Below are 17472 nucleotides of genomic sequence, written 5' to 3' on the forward strand. Positions count from 1 at the left end.
GAAGCCCACCCACTTTGGTGACCCTTGCTATTCTATGAAAATATTGTGGCTTTTGCAGATGCATGTTAGAAATGGAAAGTTGGGCCTAGCTACTCAGAGATGTTGTTAGATATTACCGACAGGCGGTAATATTAGGTGGCAGTAACCCAAAGGGGTTTTGTTGTGAACACGAGCTTGGTTGGTTGATAAACTTGCTCAGTTATTCCAGTTTATAGCACAGTGGGCCAAGTTGAGGGTTTCTGTAAGGCAGACAGACAGTCATTCGAATGCTAGATTTTTTTCCTTACAGACAGACCTGTCTTTGGATTCCGAGCAGAATGAAGGTAGTGGATGACCTGAAACGCTCAAATTCTTCCGAGGCAGCAGGTAATACGATGAAGGAAAAAAAAAATACACACTGCAAAAGGCTTTTATTTTATAGGCACCACTGCAAAATGAGGAATCACTTCAAAACATATCGAATAGAAAATAATAATTTATTTTAACTTCATTTTACTTACTGTTTGTTTATAACTAACCATGGTTCTCTGAATTTGCTCGAAAAAGTCTGTCCCTTTGAATCTACGAAGCAAAGGTTTCCTACAGTGAGCACTTAAAATTCCACAAACCGTCTCCATCCACAACTTTCCTGTACATGCAAAGTCCCCCAACGGGTTGCAGTATCTGCAAACATGCTTTAAACTTCCACGAAGCTGTGTTATCGTTTAGTTTGCCTTCTGTTAAAAACCTTTACACTCTCTTGGGAACTTTAACCAGGAGAAGAATGTTTAAATGGGTCTCCCAATTCTAAACAAATTATGTGTAGTATACCTCGTGAACCACAGAGTTTGGTGGTTTTTGGAGCTGAAGCTTTGACCTAATGTTAAACGGTCACTCACATATCATAAAGTAGGGTTCCATTAAAAATACATACTGGCAGTCGTATCTGAGTTTTCGGCAGGCAAAAAAAAAGTGTGTTTAACTTTCGTATATGAATATAGTGTGTAAACAAATTCTTCTGTGAAGGTATGCTTAATAAAAGAGCTTTTTGAAATTTTAAAAACTTCATGTGAAAGGTAACGCGTATAAAAAGTACCATTGCTATTTGAAAAAAAGCTCTGTTTTGTTAATATTGCCTTCCAAGACAGTTACGGGTGGTTTTTCTCCGCTTAAAATAGAGCTAAGACGACACCCAGAGTGAGTGGGTAGGGCTCGCTGATTTCGACTATAAACATGATGACACTATTTATCTTATATACAAAAGCTTGCCGCATTGAACGAGGCAGGAATTGCTACCTCAACGGTAGTGTTCTCTCTTATGTACATAATGCAGAAGGGAAAATTATACAGTAGTCACCGATAGGAACGAATTGTATACTCTAGTGCCGTCTGGAGATTTCGTGCCGTGGGTTAAAAGTTCTTGGATCGTCATCCAGTTATCAAATATCTTTTTATTCCTCTTCTTCATCATCTTTTTGTGGCTGAGTTCCAGGATGTTCATCTCCTTCCTGTCGTCGGCGCCTTGCTGCTCCTTCAGGCAGTCGAGCCGGCTCTGCATCATGAACTCGCGCCTCCGCCTCTGCTCCTTGGCCTTCACCACGTGCTGCTTCCTCTCCTCCTTGCTCCAGTACCGCCCCATCTTCAGCTCGCTCACCGCATCGTCGTCCGTGGTCATGCCGCTGCGCTCCTCGCGGATCTTGAGCGCGCGCTCCCGCAGCAGGCGATCCCGCACCGGCCGCTTGGTGATGTAGCGCGTCCCGTCGCTCCGGATCTTCACTTTCCACTCCATTCTCGGCTCCGACTGGTTGGCCGAGTTCAGGTCCTTGCACATGCTCACCAGGCTCATCTGGCTTTGCGCGTACTCCACGGCCGACTTCTGCTGGATCAGCTGCATGTAGCTCTGGTAGTGCTGCGCGTGCGCCGGGATGTGGGCGTGTTTGTAGGGGGAGTGCGGGAAGGGCGACAGGTACGAGCCGCCGCCCAGCTTCTGGCTGGGGGTGGGGCTCCCGCTGCCGTCGTTGCTGGGTTTCCTCTCCTTGCCCTCCAGGGCCTGGCTGGGGTCCAGCTCTTCCGGGGAAGGGCTGTAGTCCGGGGAGCCCACTTCGGGATCTTCCGTGATGGAGAGCAGATTCCTTGGGGACGGCCCGTACGCCTCGGTGGTCCCCGCGGCGCCTTCGCTGCCGGGGCCGCCGACGCCCTCGGCCGCTCGCCTCAGAGAGTTGTCGGGGGACATCTCCAAGGTGAGCGGGGTGCTCCGGCAGCTCTCGCCTGTGTTGTACGCGCTCGAGCTGTCTTTGTCGGACTTCTCGGGGAGCTCGGTGATGTCCGAGAGCTCGCGCCTGCGCACGTCGACGCTGGTGTTGTAGTTGCGGAAGCCGCTGTTGTGCAGCATCCAGGGCTCGCGGTACTGCTCCTTGAGCTGCTGCATCTTGTGCGCGCGCACGATGCTCAGGCACTCCAGCTCGATGCTGCGCAGCTCCTCGTTCAGCAGCTCCAGCTCCTTGTCCACGCTCTCCGGGTCGCTCTTGCTGGCGTCCAGGGGGCTGCCCGGGAAGTACAGGCCGTAGGGGCTGGCACTCTTCACCTGGCACTTGAGCTCCAGCAGCTCGCGGAAGCGCTCGCACTCGTCCACCGGGATGCCCAGGTAGTCGGCGTCGGCGCAGTCGGCCGAGATGAAGGACTCGTTGCTGAAGGGCAGGTCGCTGCTGCCCAGGGTGTCCTGGCTGCACGTGAGCTTCCTCTGCCCGGCCAGCGGCGGGGAGGCCGCGGGGGCGTCGTCGCCGTTGTTCTCCTGCTCTGAGCTCTCGTCGTTGCGCGTGCTCTCGTCCGTCCGGCCCACGCCGCTGTCCTTCTCGTGCTGGTTGGACAGGATGGTGGCCGTGTCTGTGGTTCCCCCGTCTTCCTCGTGCTTCTTCTACACGACAGAAAACAAGAACACACGGGCACAGTGAGGGGCGCCGGAGGTGCAGTTCCCAGGTGTGACTCTTCCTGTAGGAGGGGGGCCTGGGCATTAGCTACGGGTTAACTACCCGGTCAGCCTGACCTGGGGGAGCCACTGAACCTCCTTCTCGGCCTCAGTTTCCGCACCTGGGAAAGGACGACGATAGTCACCTTACCTCACCGAATGATTCCAGCCATTTGAGGACCCCTGTGCACGCACGGGAAGCAGGAGGCATAGGTGATGTCCTTTTAGCTCCTAAGGCCCTCGATTAGCAGTCCCTTAGGGTATCTCTGACAATGGTCGTGGCACAGAAGGGGGATGGAAAGGGTGCCAAGCAACAATGGTCGTGGCACAGAAGGGGGATGGAAAGGGTGCCAAGCAGCTCAGGTTAAACAGAGGGAATTGCTTTGCTTTTCAAAACATGACTTTTTCTTTCTCTGCTCTAGCGATTAATGCCGGCACAGGGGGGTTTGGTTTCGAAACGAGTGTCAGAAGGTCAGGGGTACCCGGGCATTACTGCTTTTGCTTTTATAAGCCACACGGCACTCTCGTGGTCAGGGAAACTACGGGCTTGCCTTTCACTCGGGCGAACAGAAAAGCACTTCGTTAGTTAGTTTCCTGGCCGTCTTCCCGGCGGCAGCTGGGTTGCTCAGGGGCTTGGGCATCCCGAGGGAGATGTGGGGCCGGGTTTCCCTGCTGCTGAGAGGGCGGAGGGGCTGGCGGGGGTGGTACCTGCTGCAGCACGCCGGCGGTGAACTGCATGGCCTGGTGGTGCTGCTCTTCCAGCATGTCCATGTGCAGGTCGTCCAGAAAGTCGTTTCTGTCGTCGTCCATCCACCCCTCGTCCAGCTGGGGAGAGACAGCCGCCCACACATGCCCTTCAGCTGAGGCTCCTTTCACTCTCATTTTATGTATTTATTTTTAAGAAAGGACAGTAACCCTGGGGAGAAATCTTCTGGGGACCCCTCCGGGGGTCATCGAAATGCAGGCTGCCTGTCGTTTTGCTCTACGACAGACGACTACCCCACGCTCACGGTGAAGACAGCTCCCACCCTACACGTCCGGGGGACGGGGCTGCGGTCTGCTCTTTTACTGTTGGAGGGTGAGGCGCTTTCCTCCAGGTTAGCTCCTTTCGGTGAAGGAGGCCACTGAGTATAGGGGCGGCGTCCAGGAGCCCTAGCCCTGCCTGCCCTTCTGCTTGACGGCCCGCGCACAAGTTTAGCAGGTCCCCACGAGAAGGCACTTACAGTACGGAAAGCATTCTTTCTGACAACAAAAAAAAAAAGGTAGCTCTACTAACCTAGCCGTTTGTTAGTCTTGGGCAAGGCCTATCACTTTTATCAGGGCTCTTCTCTCTCATGCTCGTTAAGAAATCAGAGCGCTCAGGGGTCTGACATCTACCACCCGTGGGCCAAATCTGGCCTGCGGCCTATTTTTGTTTGTTTAAAAACAGTGTAATTGGAACACAGCCAAGCCCCTTTGTTTACGTATTGTCTGCGGCTGCTTCTGCACTGCAGTGGCACTGGAGACCATATATACACAGCCCCCAAAGCCCATCAGCTTCTTCTTTGGCCCTTTAAGGAAGAGTCTGCTGACCAAAGTTTCTTTCCTTTCTTTCCAGTAAAAACTGTCCTACGTGGCAGATGTACGTCACGATGATTTGATGTGCGTATATCCATAGTGAAATAATTAAATAACTACCAGTCGAGTAACTAACGTATCTCACAGTGACTGTTTTTTGGGTGATGAGAGCACCTGAAGTTTAACTATACTCGTCATGCTGTACGTTCCTTAACACGCTGCGGTTGTAAATGAGACCCACACAGATACTGGTCAGGTCCTGAGAAGTCAAACACGTTGACGGGCATGACCCTGGCTGTGTTTTCCACGCCCTCATGTTCCCTCCTCTTTTCTTTCATTATGCTCCCTGCGTTAACGAACGTGCGGGGCCCGCGGTGTAAATGCCAGGGTGGATGTCAGCACGCTCCTTAGAAGGTCAAAACGAGAAACAGACTGGAAGTCCGAGCAACTCAGATTACCTTTCCGGGGTACGGAGTACCCTTCAAGCTCAGATTCGCTAGGTGGGCAGTGTTCTGCAGGGCCAGGGACTTTGTTAGACTTTGTTACTGATTTTAGAACTACAGACCCAGCTTCACGTGCCGGAAGCTGACTCACCTGGAGTTCGGGCCTTGCAATTAGCAAGGAAAAGTTCTTGTTGTCTTCACTGGTTAGAAGCGCCACGGCCTCTTCGCGGTTCTGTACCTCTATCCCGTTGATCTAAAAAGGAAAAGGTGGAAGGGTAGACAAGGAGCATGAGTAAGTTGTGCAGAATCATTCTGCACTGTTGCAGGCCTGCATCTCACAGCTGGAACAGAGAACTTCCAGGCAGCTTGAAAAGAATACGCTGGTGTTCAGAAGGAAAGGCCTTGCTCAAACTGACACAGTGTCTCTGGGCTACATGACAGCCTGCACGGGCGTAGTGCCCAGGCGGAGGCTACGTGAACAGAAGTAGCTGGGACTCCAAAAGGCAGCCCTGAGAAAACTCACAGCGTTGTGAAGAGGGAAAACATCTAAGCAATTTAATGACACGTAATTAAATATACTCAGGCAGGAGTCTAAATGGAATCTACTAAAGCGTGACTACAGCTAATTTTCAGATAATATCGGAGAAAAAAGCAGCACTGGGAGTTGTCCGTGAACGTGCTGGAATTATGCAGCGTGTTCTGTGTTCCCAGTTTCACACTTGAATGTTTTAAGGTGGGACACAAGGTCAAGCGGGAGGGAGTCTCTCACCATCACGCCTGATCACGCTAGGGCAGGATTCTGGCTTCCTGTCCTGTCACCTTCGAGCTCTGCTGGTCTGGAGGTCTCAGCTCCAGGGTACACGGCAATGGTTCCGTGGAGCTGGAAGGGGAGCCTGCCCTCGACTCTCTATGCCAGTGAAGGAACGGGCAGCAAAGGGGGTGATGGATCTCGTCAACGAGGGGAGGTGTGGTTGTCCGGGAGTTAGGGAGGGCCAGATAAGGAACTCAGTGCTTCCGTGGCCAAGAGCAGATGCCAGTGGAAAACTAGAGCCACTGAAAAGGCCGTTACTCCTGAGGGTTCAGCTCCGTCAGGAATGACAGTCCGGGCTGAAGTCAGGGCAAGTGTAGGAATAAGCAGTGGCAAAAGGAAACGAAAATTACTCGCAGGGAGGTAGGCAGTGATACGTCTAAACACAGTGGATTCGAAATGAGAAGAGAGGAATGAGCAGAGGTAGAAGCTAAGTCTTCTACCCACGAACCGGAGCCTCTCAATTTCTGTGAGATTAAAAAAGACTGTAATAGAATTTACCATGTGATCCAGCAGTGCCACCCCTGGGCATATATCCAGACAAAACTATAATGAGTTCCAAAAGACACACACACCCCAGTGTTCACTGAAGCACTGTTTGTTTGCTACAACAGCCAAGACATGGAAGCAACCTAAACGTCCATGGACAGATGAATGGATAAAGAAGGCGTGGTACACACACACAATGGAATATTACGCAGCCATCAAAAAGAAAGAATGAGATGATGCCTTTTGCAGCAACGTGGATGCAACTAGAGATTATCATACTAAGTGAAGGAAGTCAGAAAGAGAAAGACAACTATCTTACGATGGCACTCATACGTGAAACCTAAAATATGACACAAATAAACCTATTTCTGAAGCAGAAACAGACTCACGGACACAGAGAACAGACAGGTGGTTGCCAAGGGGGACAAGGGGGGGAGAGGGTTGGATTGGGAGTCTGGGATTAGCAGAGGCAAAATGGTATATACAGAGAGTGGATAAACAACAAGGTCCTACACTGTGTGTAGCACAGGGAACTATACCCAATCTCCCGTGATTAAACCTTAATGGAAAATAACAGAACGTATACACATGTATAACTGAGTCACTTTACAGCTGTAACTAACGCAACATTGTAAATCAACTGTACTTCAATAAAAAATGTTATTTGTTAAAAAAAAATAATTAAAGCTTAAATTAAAAGACAATTAAAGGGAAAAAAAGACGGGTCTCAGTTTGACTCGAAAGAGCAACAGGTATCCTTTACAGATAAAGAAACTACTCTTTTTTTTTTTTTTTTTTTTGCGGTGTGCGGGCCTCTCTCTTTTGTGGCCTCTCGCGCGGTGGGGAGCACAGGCTCCGGATGCGCAGGCTCAGCGGCCATGGCTCACGGGCCCAGCCGCTCCGTGGCATGTGGGATGTGGGATCTTCCCGGACCGGGGCACGAACCCGTGTCCCCTGCATCGGCAGGCGGACTCTCAACCACTGCGCCACCAGGGAAGCCCAAGAAACTACTCTTAAAAGCCATGGCATATACTAGTTAAATGCTGAGTCATGGAGTTTAAAAGACGGCTCAAACTTGAAATGTTCGGTCCAAAATTAATCCATCCGAGAAAGCTCAAATGAGCATTATTTTGTTTCACAAGAACTGTGGGCCTGACCTGGCCCACTGACGTGTTGTCTGTGGCCCAAAGAGAAGGGCAAGGAAAGGAGATGAGCTGGCTCATATGCTGCAAAGCGCTGGGGCAGCCTTCCTGCTTAGGTGGGGCAGGCATCCTCTCCAGTTTGTCTCACGCCTCACCACACCCTGTTGCCAGGTATTTTCCATAGCTTGTACTTCAGCCATCACCTTCTCTGGCCTCACCACACACCCGATATTTGCGACCCCCTGTTTGTTAACTTCTGCATTTCCACCCCAAAGCTATTAATGAGAACCAGTTTGCTCTTTAGTGATAAACAGGAAGCTGACCTACCTGGATGATGCGGTCTCCTTCTCGGATGCGCCCATCCTTGGCCGCGATGCTGTTAGGGTCGATCTGAAACACACAGCAGACATCTCAGCACCGAGGGGGTAACTTAAACACGCACGAAAATAAACAACGGCGCTTTCCAAAGTCTGCCTCTAACACATGGTCGTGCTCGGTCCCTCTGTTTTCGTTTTGCGCCGAAATAAACAAGACTTAGGGTCATGCAGAGGGAGACGAACAGGGACTGATCTGTTTCCAAGCCCTTTGCAGGCTGTGTTCCGGGATCCTTGCACGGCAACCCTGCTACACAGCAGTGTGCACAGACCCTCGTGACCTGAGGGGATGAAGAGGCACAGCTGACTCCTGTTGCACGCACAGGAATGAAAAGCAAAAGTGTGCTGGAGAACAGGTTCAAGGGTACCCTTCATCATGTGGGCTAGCAACCTTGAAAATAATTAAAGCAACTTAATTATTTTACCAAATGGGTATATTGAAGTTTGGAAAGTAACTTTAAAAATGAAATATAACTGAGACAAGTGGGATTGAGTTTGGGAGAGACACCCCCGAAATGCAGTCATGATGGGCCAACTTAAGCTTGGTGGGCGAAGTATACCCCAAGGGATAATTATTAAGCCTAGCAGACACATCCCTTGATTCATCCCATGGGGATGGATTGTATTTCCTGACAAAATGGGGTTTCTGTGCTTGCAAAGAGGGCAGTGCGTGGTAAGGTATCCATCCTGAAATCAGTTGCTTTGCATTGTCTCCTCTGGGAAGATAAAGATAGGTTCCGTCTATGTACTTTGAAATTGCACTGAACTTACGTGAATTCAACAGTACACACCGCACCAAAAGCAAAGAAAAAAGAGAAACAGACACAGAAATACTTTAAAAAGTGTAAGTGATGCCCTCCCCCATCCCATTCAATGAACACGAGAAGGGAAAAGTGAATCTGCTCTTCCCTCGGGGTTGAACACATGAAGCCATGTACACGGCTCCATGTTATGGCCGACTTGCGGGCTTCTGAAGGGTAGTTTTGTCTTATGTGCCAACATTAGGACTTAACCCCTATGTAAAGACGTCACTCCATGGAGCGTGATAAAGAGGACGAAGAAATCTGTCTGCGTCTTTCCACAGACATCTCCGTGAGCCGGAGTTAAGGTTGGTTGACACATAAAAGGCAAAAAAGAGACCAACTCTCTTGCTCTTGCTACGACAGTTATAAAATATCAGCCCCGATACCTCGCTTATATAGATCCCAATGTCATCTTCGTCGTCCGTCCGGTAGCATACTGTGAGGCCCAGCTTGTCCTGGCTGTTCATTCTGTAGAGATCCACTTCCTAGACAAAGAAAGGGCATTTCCCTGTGAGACCCCGGCAGGCAGTGAGGGCTGGGAGGACGTCCAATGCTTTAAAAAACATTTCGTTTAAATGATGAACTGGATTTCTTCGCATTGGATGTGGGCAGAGTGGTTAACTTACTAAACAAAAAAGTGATTACGGGCATGGGATCAATGCCCAGGGCATTTCTGACCTTTCAGTCAATATAAAGTCATTTTGAAAATAGTTATTGTATTGATCCCCCCGAAGAAAAATTACCCATATTTCACTCAGCGTCAAGACTTCTGGGGTCGGGCTTTGAAAAAGCATTCTTTCAATGTCTGCCACAAACAAGAATATTTCCAAACCCCAACCCATCCAGCCATTTCAGTACAAATGCCTCCAATGTGTGTGGTGAGATTATTTCCCGTTGTGTTCTGTTAATACGCACAGTAACAGAACTTGCAAACAGACTACACATAAATTGATCCAAGGAAGGAGGGTAACGTGACAGCACGCAATTAATGCTTTCCCCAACAGCTGTGATATTTACAGTCGAGAAATTAGTTTCCGCCGCTCGCCGCTATTACAGCAAATTAAGTAAAAGCAAAGCGAGCCCAAACGCGAGACACAAGGGCACAGGGAACGCCACTGTATTTGCCAATTAACCTGCACTTTGGAATGAAGTCAGAACTTTGAAAACTGTTGGACCCCTGGAGGAAGTGGCGTGCTTCTCTGAAAGCGTTCGCGGGCCAAGTCTCCCTTTCCGCCCATCCTGCCAACCACCCACACAAGACGCGGCAGCACGAAGGGCCAAGGGCTGCCCGATGATAAGTTCTCAGGCAGAGGCCCCGGTCTGGTGTTTAGTGTGAGCTGCTTGCCAACCAGCTGGAGCTCTGAGATGGGGTCGGTCTCTGGAAATATCTTCTCTCTCCCGGCTCTTCTTGGTGAGGGCACAGTTGTTTTTGTGGTCAAAGCTCAACACAGTTCCATAGCAGATACTTACGGAACCCTCCCCTGGGTGCCCAATACCATGGATACTTTCGAGACAGAAGAACAGGAGGTGCAAAGGCCCTGGGGCCAGGAGGGCTGAAGCCCTGTGAACGAGGAAGAGCGAGGCCGGCTGAGCATAGCCAGGCAGTGGGGCCAACGGGCCAGCGTCGGGGAGCTCAGATTTGATTTCAGCATCACGGGAAGCCTTGGAAAACTTTTAAAGTGAAGACTGCCACGATCTGCTTGATACTTTGAGCAGGCTTTCCGGCTGATGTGTAGAGTATAGTGTGGTGCTGAAGAGCTGAGGCTGAAAGACCTGTGTGCAGATCCCAACTCTAGCTTTTTCAAGCAGCTTCATCACGGGGTTTCATGGGCTCGTTACTATATCTGAGCCTGCCTCCTCACTGGCGCATGTCACCCTGCCGCTTGGACAGGGTGAAGAGTCACTGAGACGAGACTGCCGAGCTCTCAGCACAGTGACGGGCCCAGAGACAGTCCCCGGAAAACCGCAGTACGATACGTGCAGGCAGCTTCTTGCCGGAAGTCACAGCCGTGGTCTGCAGCAGCCGAGTGCGTGTATTTCTCGTGCCCCCCAATGAGATCATTTTATTTTCTGAATATTGACATGTGAATTAATTCAATGACTTCCTCATTATAGCTTTAGCAACCTGGCACGTTTCCCTTAACTGAAATCCCGTTAATTTCTGATCATTTAGTGGAGTTGGATGGAAATTTCGTTTCTCGTTGTTTTGAGAAAAAGACTAAGCGATCAAAGAGGCAGCACGAGTTTAACCACGAGGGCGCATAACTTTCCAGGTACTTTGGAATAACGCGGTTGCATACCGCAAATACACCAGGCCCACAGCATCCTCATGTTTCAAACGCATGCCCAAGTCTCTGTCTCAGGTTACACCTCATCTGGGTACAGGCAAAAGGGAAGCCCTTCTCCGTTTCGGCGCTTCCTAAGAGGCAGCGTAAATCCGTGGAATTTCCTGATTACTCGTTTGGCTCTACGTGCACCGCTGCAGCCCCACTGCTGCCACAGAGCCCTGGCTTCAAGGTGGAAGCCAGCCGGTTCTGGAACAAGTTCACGTGCAACCAAAGCAGAGAGAAGGGTAACTGGAGAGGCTGAAAGAAGAAAACTTAGAAAGATAATAAACACTGTGATATGACCTTTCCCAGAATAACAGTGATACCACAGGTTATAGTTTTCACTGAATGATTGGCCACCAAGGTGAACAGCTCTTAAGAAAGGTCAAAAGATACCAGAGCTCCACTGGGCTTCACTCTACTATGACTCAAAGTTTGCTTCAAGGTCACGGCGAGGTAGGTGTGGAAAATGAGGGCAGTGTTTAGAAATTTTATAGCACTTGGACGCTGTCATGATAGCCAAGGATAGGATTAGCAGACTTGTCTCCCTGACCACGGTGTAAGACTGCGTCAGGTACTATTGAGCTGAAGTGGCAAGGGGTGCGCTATGGAGTCACTCCTGGCAGAATCACGTATTGGTCAGTGACATGTTAAAAATTAAACCAACTGGCTAACCTGGTCCCCCCGGTCTTTGACCGCCGAGAGTCTGAGAAGCATGACTCTGTAATACACGTGTAGGATTGAGGGCTCCATTTAAGAACTCGGGAAAGTGAAAAGTCTGGAACTGATGTCTTGGGGAAAAAAACAGCATGACGTACTAGGAGTATTCAAGTAGGAAAAAGGAAGACTCATAGGGAATGTGACAGATGAAGGTCCGACACGTAAAAAAAGATTTCATGCATTTGGCCTAGTCCCCAAACTCTGTGCAGTCTGCTATCTACAATCAATAGGATTTTGATCAAAACCTAACTTGAAAAGCACTCCTACTCTATCTTTTGTCAATATTTTGATTGACAGAAATTGGAAGAACTACTATTACAACAAGAGACAACTTTCTTAGAACAAAACAGCAGGTTGGCATGGAAGAGATCCTAAAACATTTGTTGCTTTAAAGTATTTTCACCTGAATCACTGATAATTAATCAAGAACAGTATCCTACGCTCTTCCTTACTTAAACCCTTTTTATATGCTGCCGTTAACCCCATATGTGGTTCGAAAATTAGTCATAGATTCCCCATAAATGCTGTTTGGACTTACGTTACATCCAACACGTGTTGGTGAAGATGACATTTCTGCCCGGTAGAGAAGACGTTCTGATTACCAGGTCTGTTTGCAGTCACTGATATTCTGAAAACAAGGCTTCCTCACTCTAGCAGAATGATATACGGCCCAGCACTGCCCTGAGCCTTTAAATCCCACTGCAAAATTTCCCAGGACAGGCTGTCATGGGGACACTCACATTCTCACTTTGGATAGACTTGACTTAAAAACTGCAAAGGCCAATTTCCGTCCTTGCTGCGGAGGAGAAGCCCAGGCCTGGCTGCGGCCGGAGGCATATGCTGTGTGTCAGGGCAGCGCATGGGAGGAGCCAACTCCAATCCGAAACACTCGCCTGAGGATGTCCAAGCCCCACGCGCCACCCCAATTCCAGCTGGCTGCCAAGCACAACTTTAGCACTCGAGCCTTTAAACCAGACTCAAGAAGGGGAGCGCAATGCTACCTTAAGAGCGGTCCTTTAGGAGCCGCTTTCTATCTATCTTGGAAGTGGTCTGGTTCTAAGAAGGATGTGTGGTACTGGATAAACAGATGCCGGTAAAGCACATTTTCGGTAATAATAAAGCACAGGGGAACTTCCCTGGTGGCGCAGTGGTTAAGAATGCGCCTGCCAATGCACGGGACACGGGTTCAAGCCCTGGTCTGGGAAGATCCCGCATGCCGCGGAGCAACTAAGCCTGTGCGCCACAACTACTGAGCCTGTGCTCTAGAGTCCGCGAGCCACAACCACCGAGCCCGTGAGCCACAACCACTGAAGCCCGCGCTCCTAGAGCCCATGCTCCGCAACGAGAAGCCACCGCGATGAGAAGCCCGTGCACTGCCATGAAGAGCAGCCTCTGCTCGCGGCAACTAGAGAAAGCCCGTGCGCAGCAACAAAGACCCAACGCAGCCAAAAATAAATAAATAAATAAATTTATAAAACAAGCAAACAAACCAAGCACAGGGTATTACTCTGGGGTTTACTCTAGGTATGTACTTGACAATGATGTTAAGATAGCATGGGCTATAGTATTTCCTTTTGTCACCTGGATCTTCTTGGGAACTCTAAACAGAAGTTGGAAAAGTGTCACTTACAACCCACATGAGGACAGAGACAAGACTGTGGAGTAGAAGGATGTCAGCTCACGGCTTCCTACAAAAAACAACCAAATCACAACTAACTGCTCAACAACCATGGACCAAAAAACCCCTGGAAACTGCCAAAAAAAGATATGCTACATCCAAAGACAAAGAAGCCACAAGATGGTAGGAGGGGGTGCAACTGCTATAAAATCAAATCCCATACCCACCGGGGGTGGGGGGCGACTCACAAGCAGGAAAATAATTACACCACAGAAGTTCTCCCACAGGAGTGAAAATTCTGAGTCCTACGTCAGGCTCCTCAGCCTGGGGGTCTGGTTACAAGAGGAAGGAGCCCTCAGAGAGTCTGGCAGGGTTTGACTGCAGGAATTCCACAGGACAGTAGGAAACGGTAAGTCCACTCTTGGAGGGCACACACAGGGTCCTGTGCGAACTAGGAGCCAGGGAAAAAAGCAGTGACTTCATGAGACTCTGGGCAAGACCTACCTGCTAGTATTGGAGGGTCTCCTGCAGAGACGGCCATTGGTTGTGGCTCACTGAGGGTACAAAGACACTGGTGGCGGCAGTTCTGAGGAGTACTTATTGGCTTGAGCCCTCCTGGAGGCTGCCATTTTCTTACCAAGTCCTGGCCCTACCCAACAGCCTGCAGGCTCCAGTGCTGCGATGCCTCAGGCTAAACAAGCAGCAGGGCAGGAACACAGCCCCACCCATCAGCAGACAGCCTGCATAAAGTCTTCCTGAGCCTACAGCCCTCTAGGCACGCCCCTTGGCATGGCCATAGCTACCCGCCAGAAGGACAAGACCCGGTTCCACGCACCAGTGGGCAGGAACCACTGCCTCCCACTGGGAAGCCTGCACAAGCCTCTCAGACAGCCTCCTCCCCCAGGGGGCAGACAGCAGAAGCAAGAAAAACTACAACCCTGCAGCCTGGAATGGAAACCGCAATCACAGAAAGTTAGACAAAATGACATGGCACAGGAATATGTCCCATATGAAGGAACAAGGTTAAACCCCAGAAGAACAACTAAGTGAAGTGGAGATAGGCAATCTACCTGAAGAAGAATTTAGAGTAATGATAGTACAGATGATCCAAGATCTCAGAAAAAGAATGGAGGCACAGATCAAGAAGATGCAAGAAATGTTTAACAAAGACCTTGAAGAACTAAAGAACAAACAAACGGAGATGAACAATACAGTAACTGAAATGAAAACTACACTAGAAGGAACAAACAGCATAATAACTGATGCAGACGAATGGATAAGTGAACTGGAAGACAGAATGATGGAAATCACTGCCACGGAACAGAAGGAAAAAGAATGAAAAGAAATGAAGACAGTCTCAGAGACCTCTGGGACAACAATGAACACACTGACATTCACATTACAGGGGTCCTGGAAGGAGGAGAGAGAAAGGACCTGAGGAAATACTGGAAGCATTAATAGCTGAAAACTTCCCTCACATGGGAAAGGAAATAGTCACCCAAGTCCAGGAAGTGCAGAGAGTCCCAGGCAGGATAAACCCAAGGAGGAAAACACCGAGACACACAGCAATCAAACTGACAAAAATTAAAGACAAAGCAACAAGGGAAAAGCAACAAATAACACACAAGGGAATTCCCATAACGGTATCAGCTGATTTCTCAGCAGAAATTCTGCAGGCCAGAAGGTGAGTGGCACGATATATTTAAAGTGATGAAAGGGAAGACCCGACAACCAAGAATATTCTACCCATCAAGGCTCTCATTCAGATTTGATGGAGAAATCAAAAGCTTTACAGACAAGCAAAAGCTAAGAGACTTCAGCACCACCAGACCAGCTTTACAACAAATGCTAAAGCAACTTCTCTCGGTAGAAAAGGAAAGGCTACAACTAGAAACAAGAAAATTATGAATAGAAAAGCTCTTCGGTAAAGGCAAACATACAGTAAATGTAGGAAATCATCCACACACAAATATGATATCAAAACCAGCAGTGGTGAGAAAAGGAGAGCACAAGTGCAGGAGATTGGAAATGCATTTGAAATTAAAAGACCAGCAACGTAAAGCAATCTTGTATATATATACACTGCTGTATCAAAACCTCATGGAAACTGCAGACTGAAAATCTACAATAGACACACACACACAAAAGACAAAGGAATCCAAACACAACACTAACGTTAGTCATCCAATCACAAGAGAACGAAAGAGGAAGGGAAGAAAAAAGACTCACAAAAACAAATCCAAAACAGTTAACAAAATGGCAATAGGAACATACATATCGATAATTGCTTTAAACGTAAATGGATTAAGTGCTCCAACCAAAAGACACAGGCTCACTGAATGGATATAAAAACAAGACCTGGATATATTGCTATCTACAAGACACCCACTTCAGATCGAGGGACAGGTACAGACTGAAAGTGAGGGGATGCTAAAAGGTATTCCATGCAAATGGAAATCCAAAGAAAGCTGGAGTAGCAATACTCATATCAGACAAAATAGACTTTAAAATAAAGACCGTTACAAGAGACAAAGAAGGATACGACACAACGATCAAGGGATCAATCCAAAAAGAAGATATTACAATTGTAACTATATATATGCACCCAACATAGGAGCACCTCAATATATAAGGGAAATTGTAACAGCCATAAAAGGAGAAATCGAAAGTAACACAATCATAGTGGGGGACTTTAACACCCCACTTTCACCAATGGACAGATCATCCAGACAGAAAATCAATCAGGAAACACAGGCCTTACATGACACATTAGACCGGGTGGACTTAATTGATATTTACAGAGCATTCCATCCAAAAGCAGCAGAATGCACATTCTTCACAAGTGCCCATGGAACGCTCTCCAGGACTGATCACATGCTGGGCCAACAAAGCGAGCCTCAGTGAATTTAAGAAAACTGAAATCACATCAAGCACCTTTTCCGATGACAACACTATGAGACTAGAAATCAACTACAAGAAAAAAAACTGTGAAACACTAAACACGTGGAGGCCAAACAACAATATGCTACTCCACAACCACTGGATCCCTGAAGAGATCGAAGAGGAAATCAAAAATTATCTGGAGACAAATGAAAATGAAAGCACAATGATCCAAAACCTATGGAACGCAGAAAAAGCAATTCTGAGAGTGTACTTTATAGCAATACAATCTCACCTCAGCAAACAAGAAGAATCTCAAATAAACAACCTCAGCTTACACCTAAAGCAACTAGAGAAAGAAGAACAAACAGGACCCAAAGTTCGTAGAAGGAAAGATATCATACAGATCAGAGCAGAAATAAATGAAATAGAGATGAAGAAAACAATAGCAAAGATCAATGAAACTAAAAGCCGGTTCTTTAAAAAGACAAACAAAATTGATAAACTTCTAGCCAGACTCATCAAGAAAAAAAACAGAGGGCTCAGATCAATAAAATTACAAATGAAAAAGCAGTTACAACTGACACCACCACAGAAATACAAAGGATCATCAGAGACCGCTACAAGCAACCACATGCCAATATAGTGGACAACTTGGAAAAAAATGGACAAATTCTTAGAAAGGTACAACCTTCTAAGACTGAACTAGGAAGAAATAGAAAACATGAACAGACTAATCACACAAGTAGTGAAATTGAAACTGTGATTAAAAATCTTCCAACAAACAGAAGTCCAGGACCAGATGGCTTCAGAGGCAAAGTCTCTCAAACATTTAGAGAAGACTTAACAGCGACCCTTCTGAAACTGTTCCAAAAACATGCAGAGGAAGGAACACTCCCAAACCCACTCTATGAGGCCACCATCACTTATACCACACACAAAAAAAGAAAATTACAGGCCAATATCACAGATGAACCCAGGTGCAAAAATCCTCAACAAAATATTAGCAATCCCCATCCACCAAAACATTAAAAGGATCACACACCATGAGCAAGTGGGATTTGTCCCAGGGATGCAAGGATTCTTCAATATCCACAAATCAATCGGTGTGATATATACCACATCAACAAACTGAAGAATATAAACCACACGATCATCTCAAGCAATGCAGAAAAAGCTTTTGACAAAGTTCAACACCCACTTATGATAAAAACTCTCCAGAAAGTGTACACAGAGGAAACATACCTCAACATAATAAAGGCCGTATATGACAAACCCACAGCAAACATCATTCTCAGTGGTGGAAAACTGAAAGCATTTCCTCTAAGATCAGGAACAAGACAAGGATGTCCACTCTCACCACTTTT

The 17472-nt window shown here is 47.9% G+C and overlaps 1 protein-coding gene across 3 annotated transcripts in view; it reads right to left on the reverse strand.

The window, feature by feature from the left end:
* Positions 1 to 393: 393 nt before the first annotated feature.
* The window catches only part of PDZRN3 (PDZ domain containing ring finger 3), a 247078-nt gene continuing 229999 nt past the window's right edge, over positions 394 to 17472 (reverse strand). For 2 of the 3 annotated variants that reach the window (XM_027121410.1, XM_027121411.1), the window contains exons 4-8: positions 8947 to 9045; positions 7711 to 7773; positions 5096 to 5197; positions 3653 to 3769; positions 394 to 2893 (exon numbers count right to left, since the gene is read on the reverse strand). In XM_027121410.1, coding sequence (XP_026977211.1) covers positions 1322 to 2893; positions 3653 to 3769; positions 5096 to 5197; positions 7711 to 7773; positions 8947 to 9045 — 1953 coding nt within the window. In that variant the 3' untranslated portion in view covers positions 394 to 1321. The remainder of the gene's footprint in view (positions 2894 to 3652; positions 3770 to 5095; positions 5198 to 7710; positions 7774 to 8946; positions 9046 to 17472) is intronic. The other variant, XM_027121408.1, reaches the window with a different exon arrangement.

This window comes from Aethalodelphis obliquidens, unplaced genomic scaffold, assembly GCF_003676395.1.
Source record: "Aethalodelphis obliquidens isolate GAN/ISIS:26980383/991018 unplaced genomic scaffold, ASM367639v1 scaffold22, whole genome shotgun sequence".
NCBI classification, from domain to species: domain Eukaryota; kingdom Metazoa; phylum Chordata; class Mammalia; order Artiodactyla; family Delphinidae; genus Aethalodelphis; species Aethalodelphis obliquidens.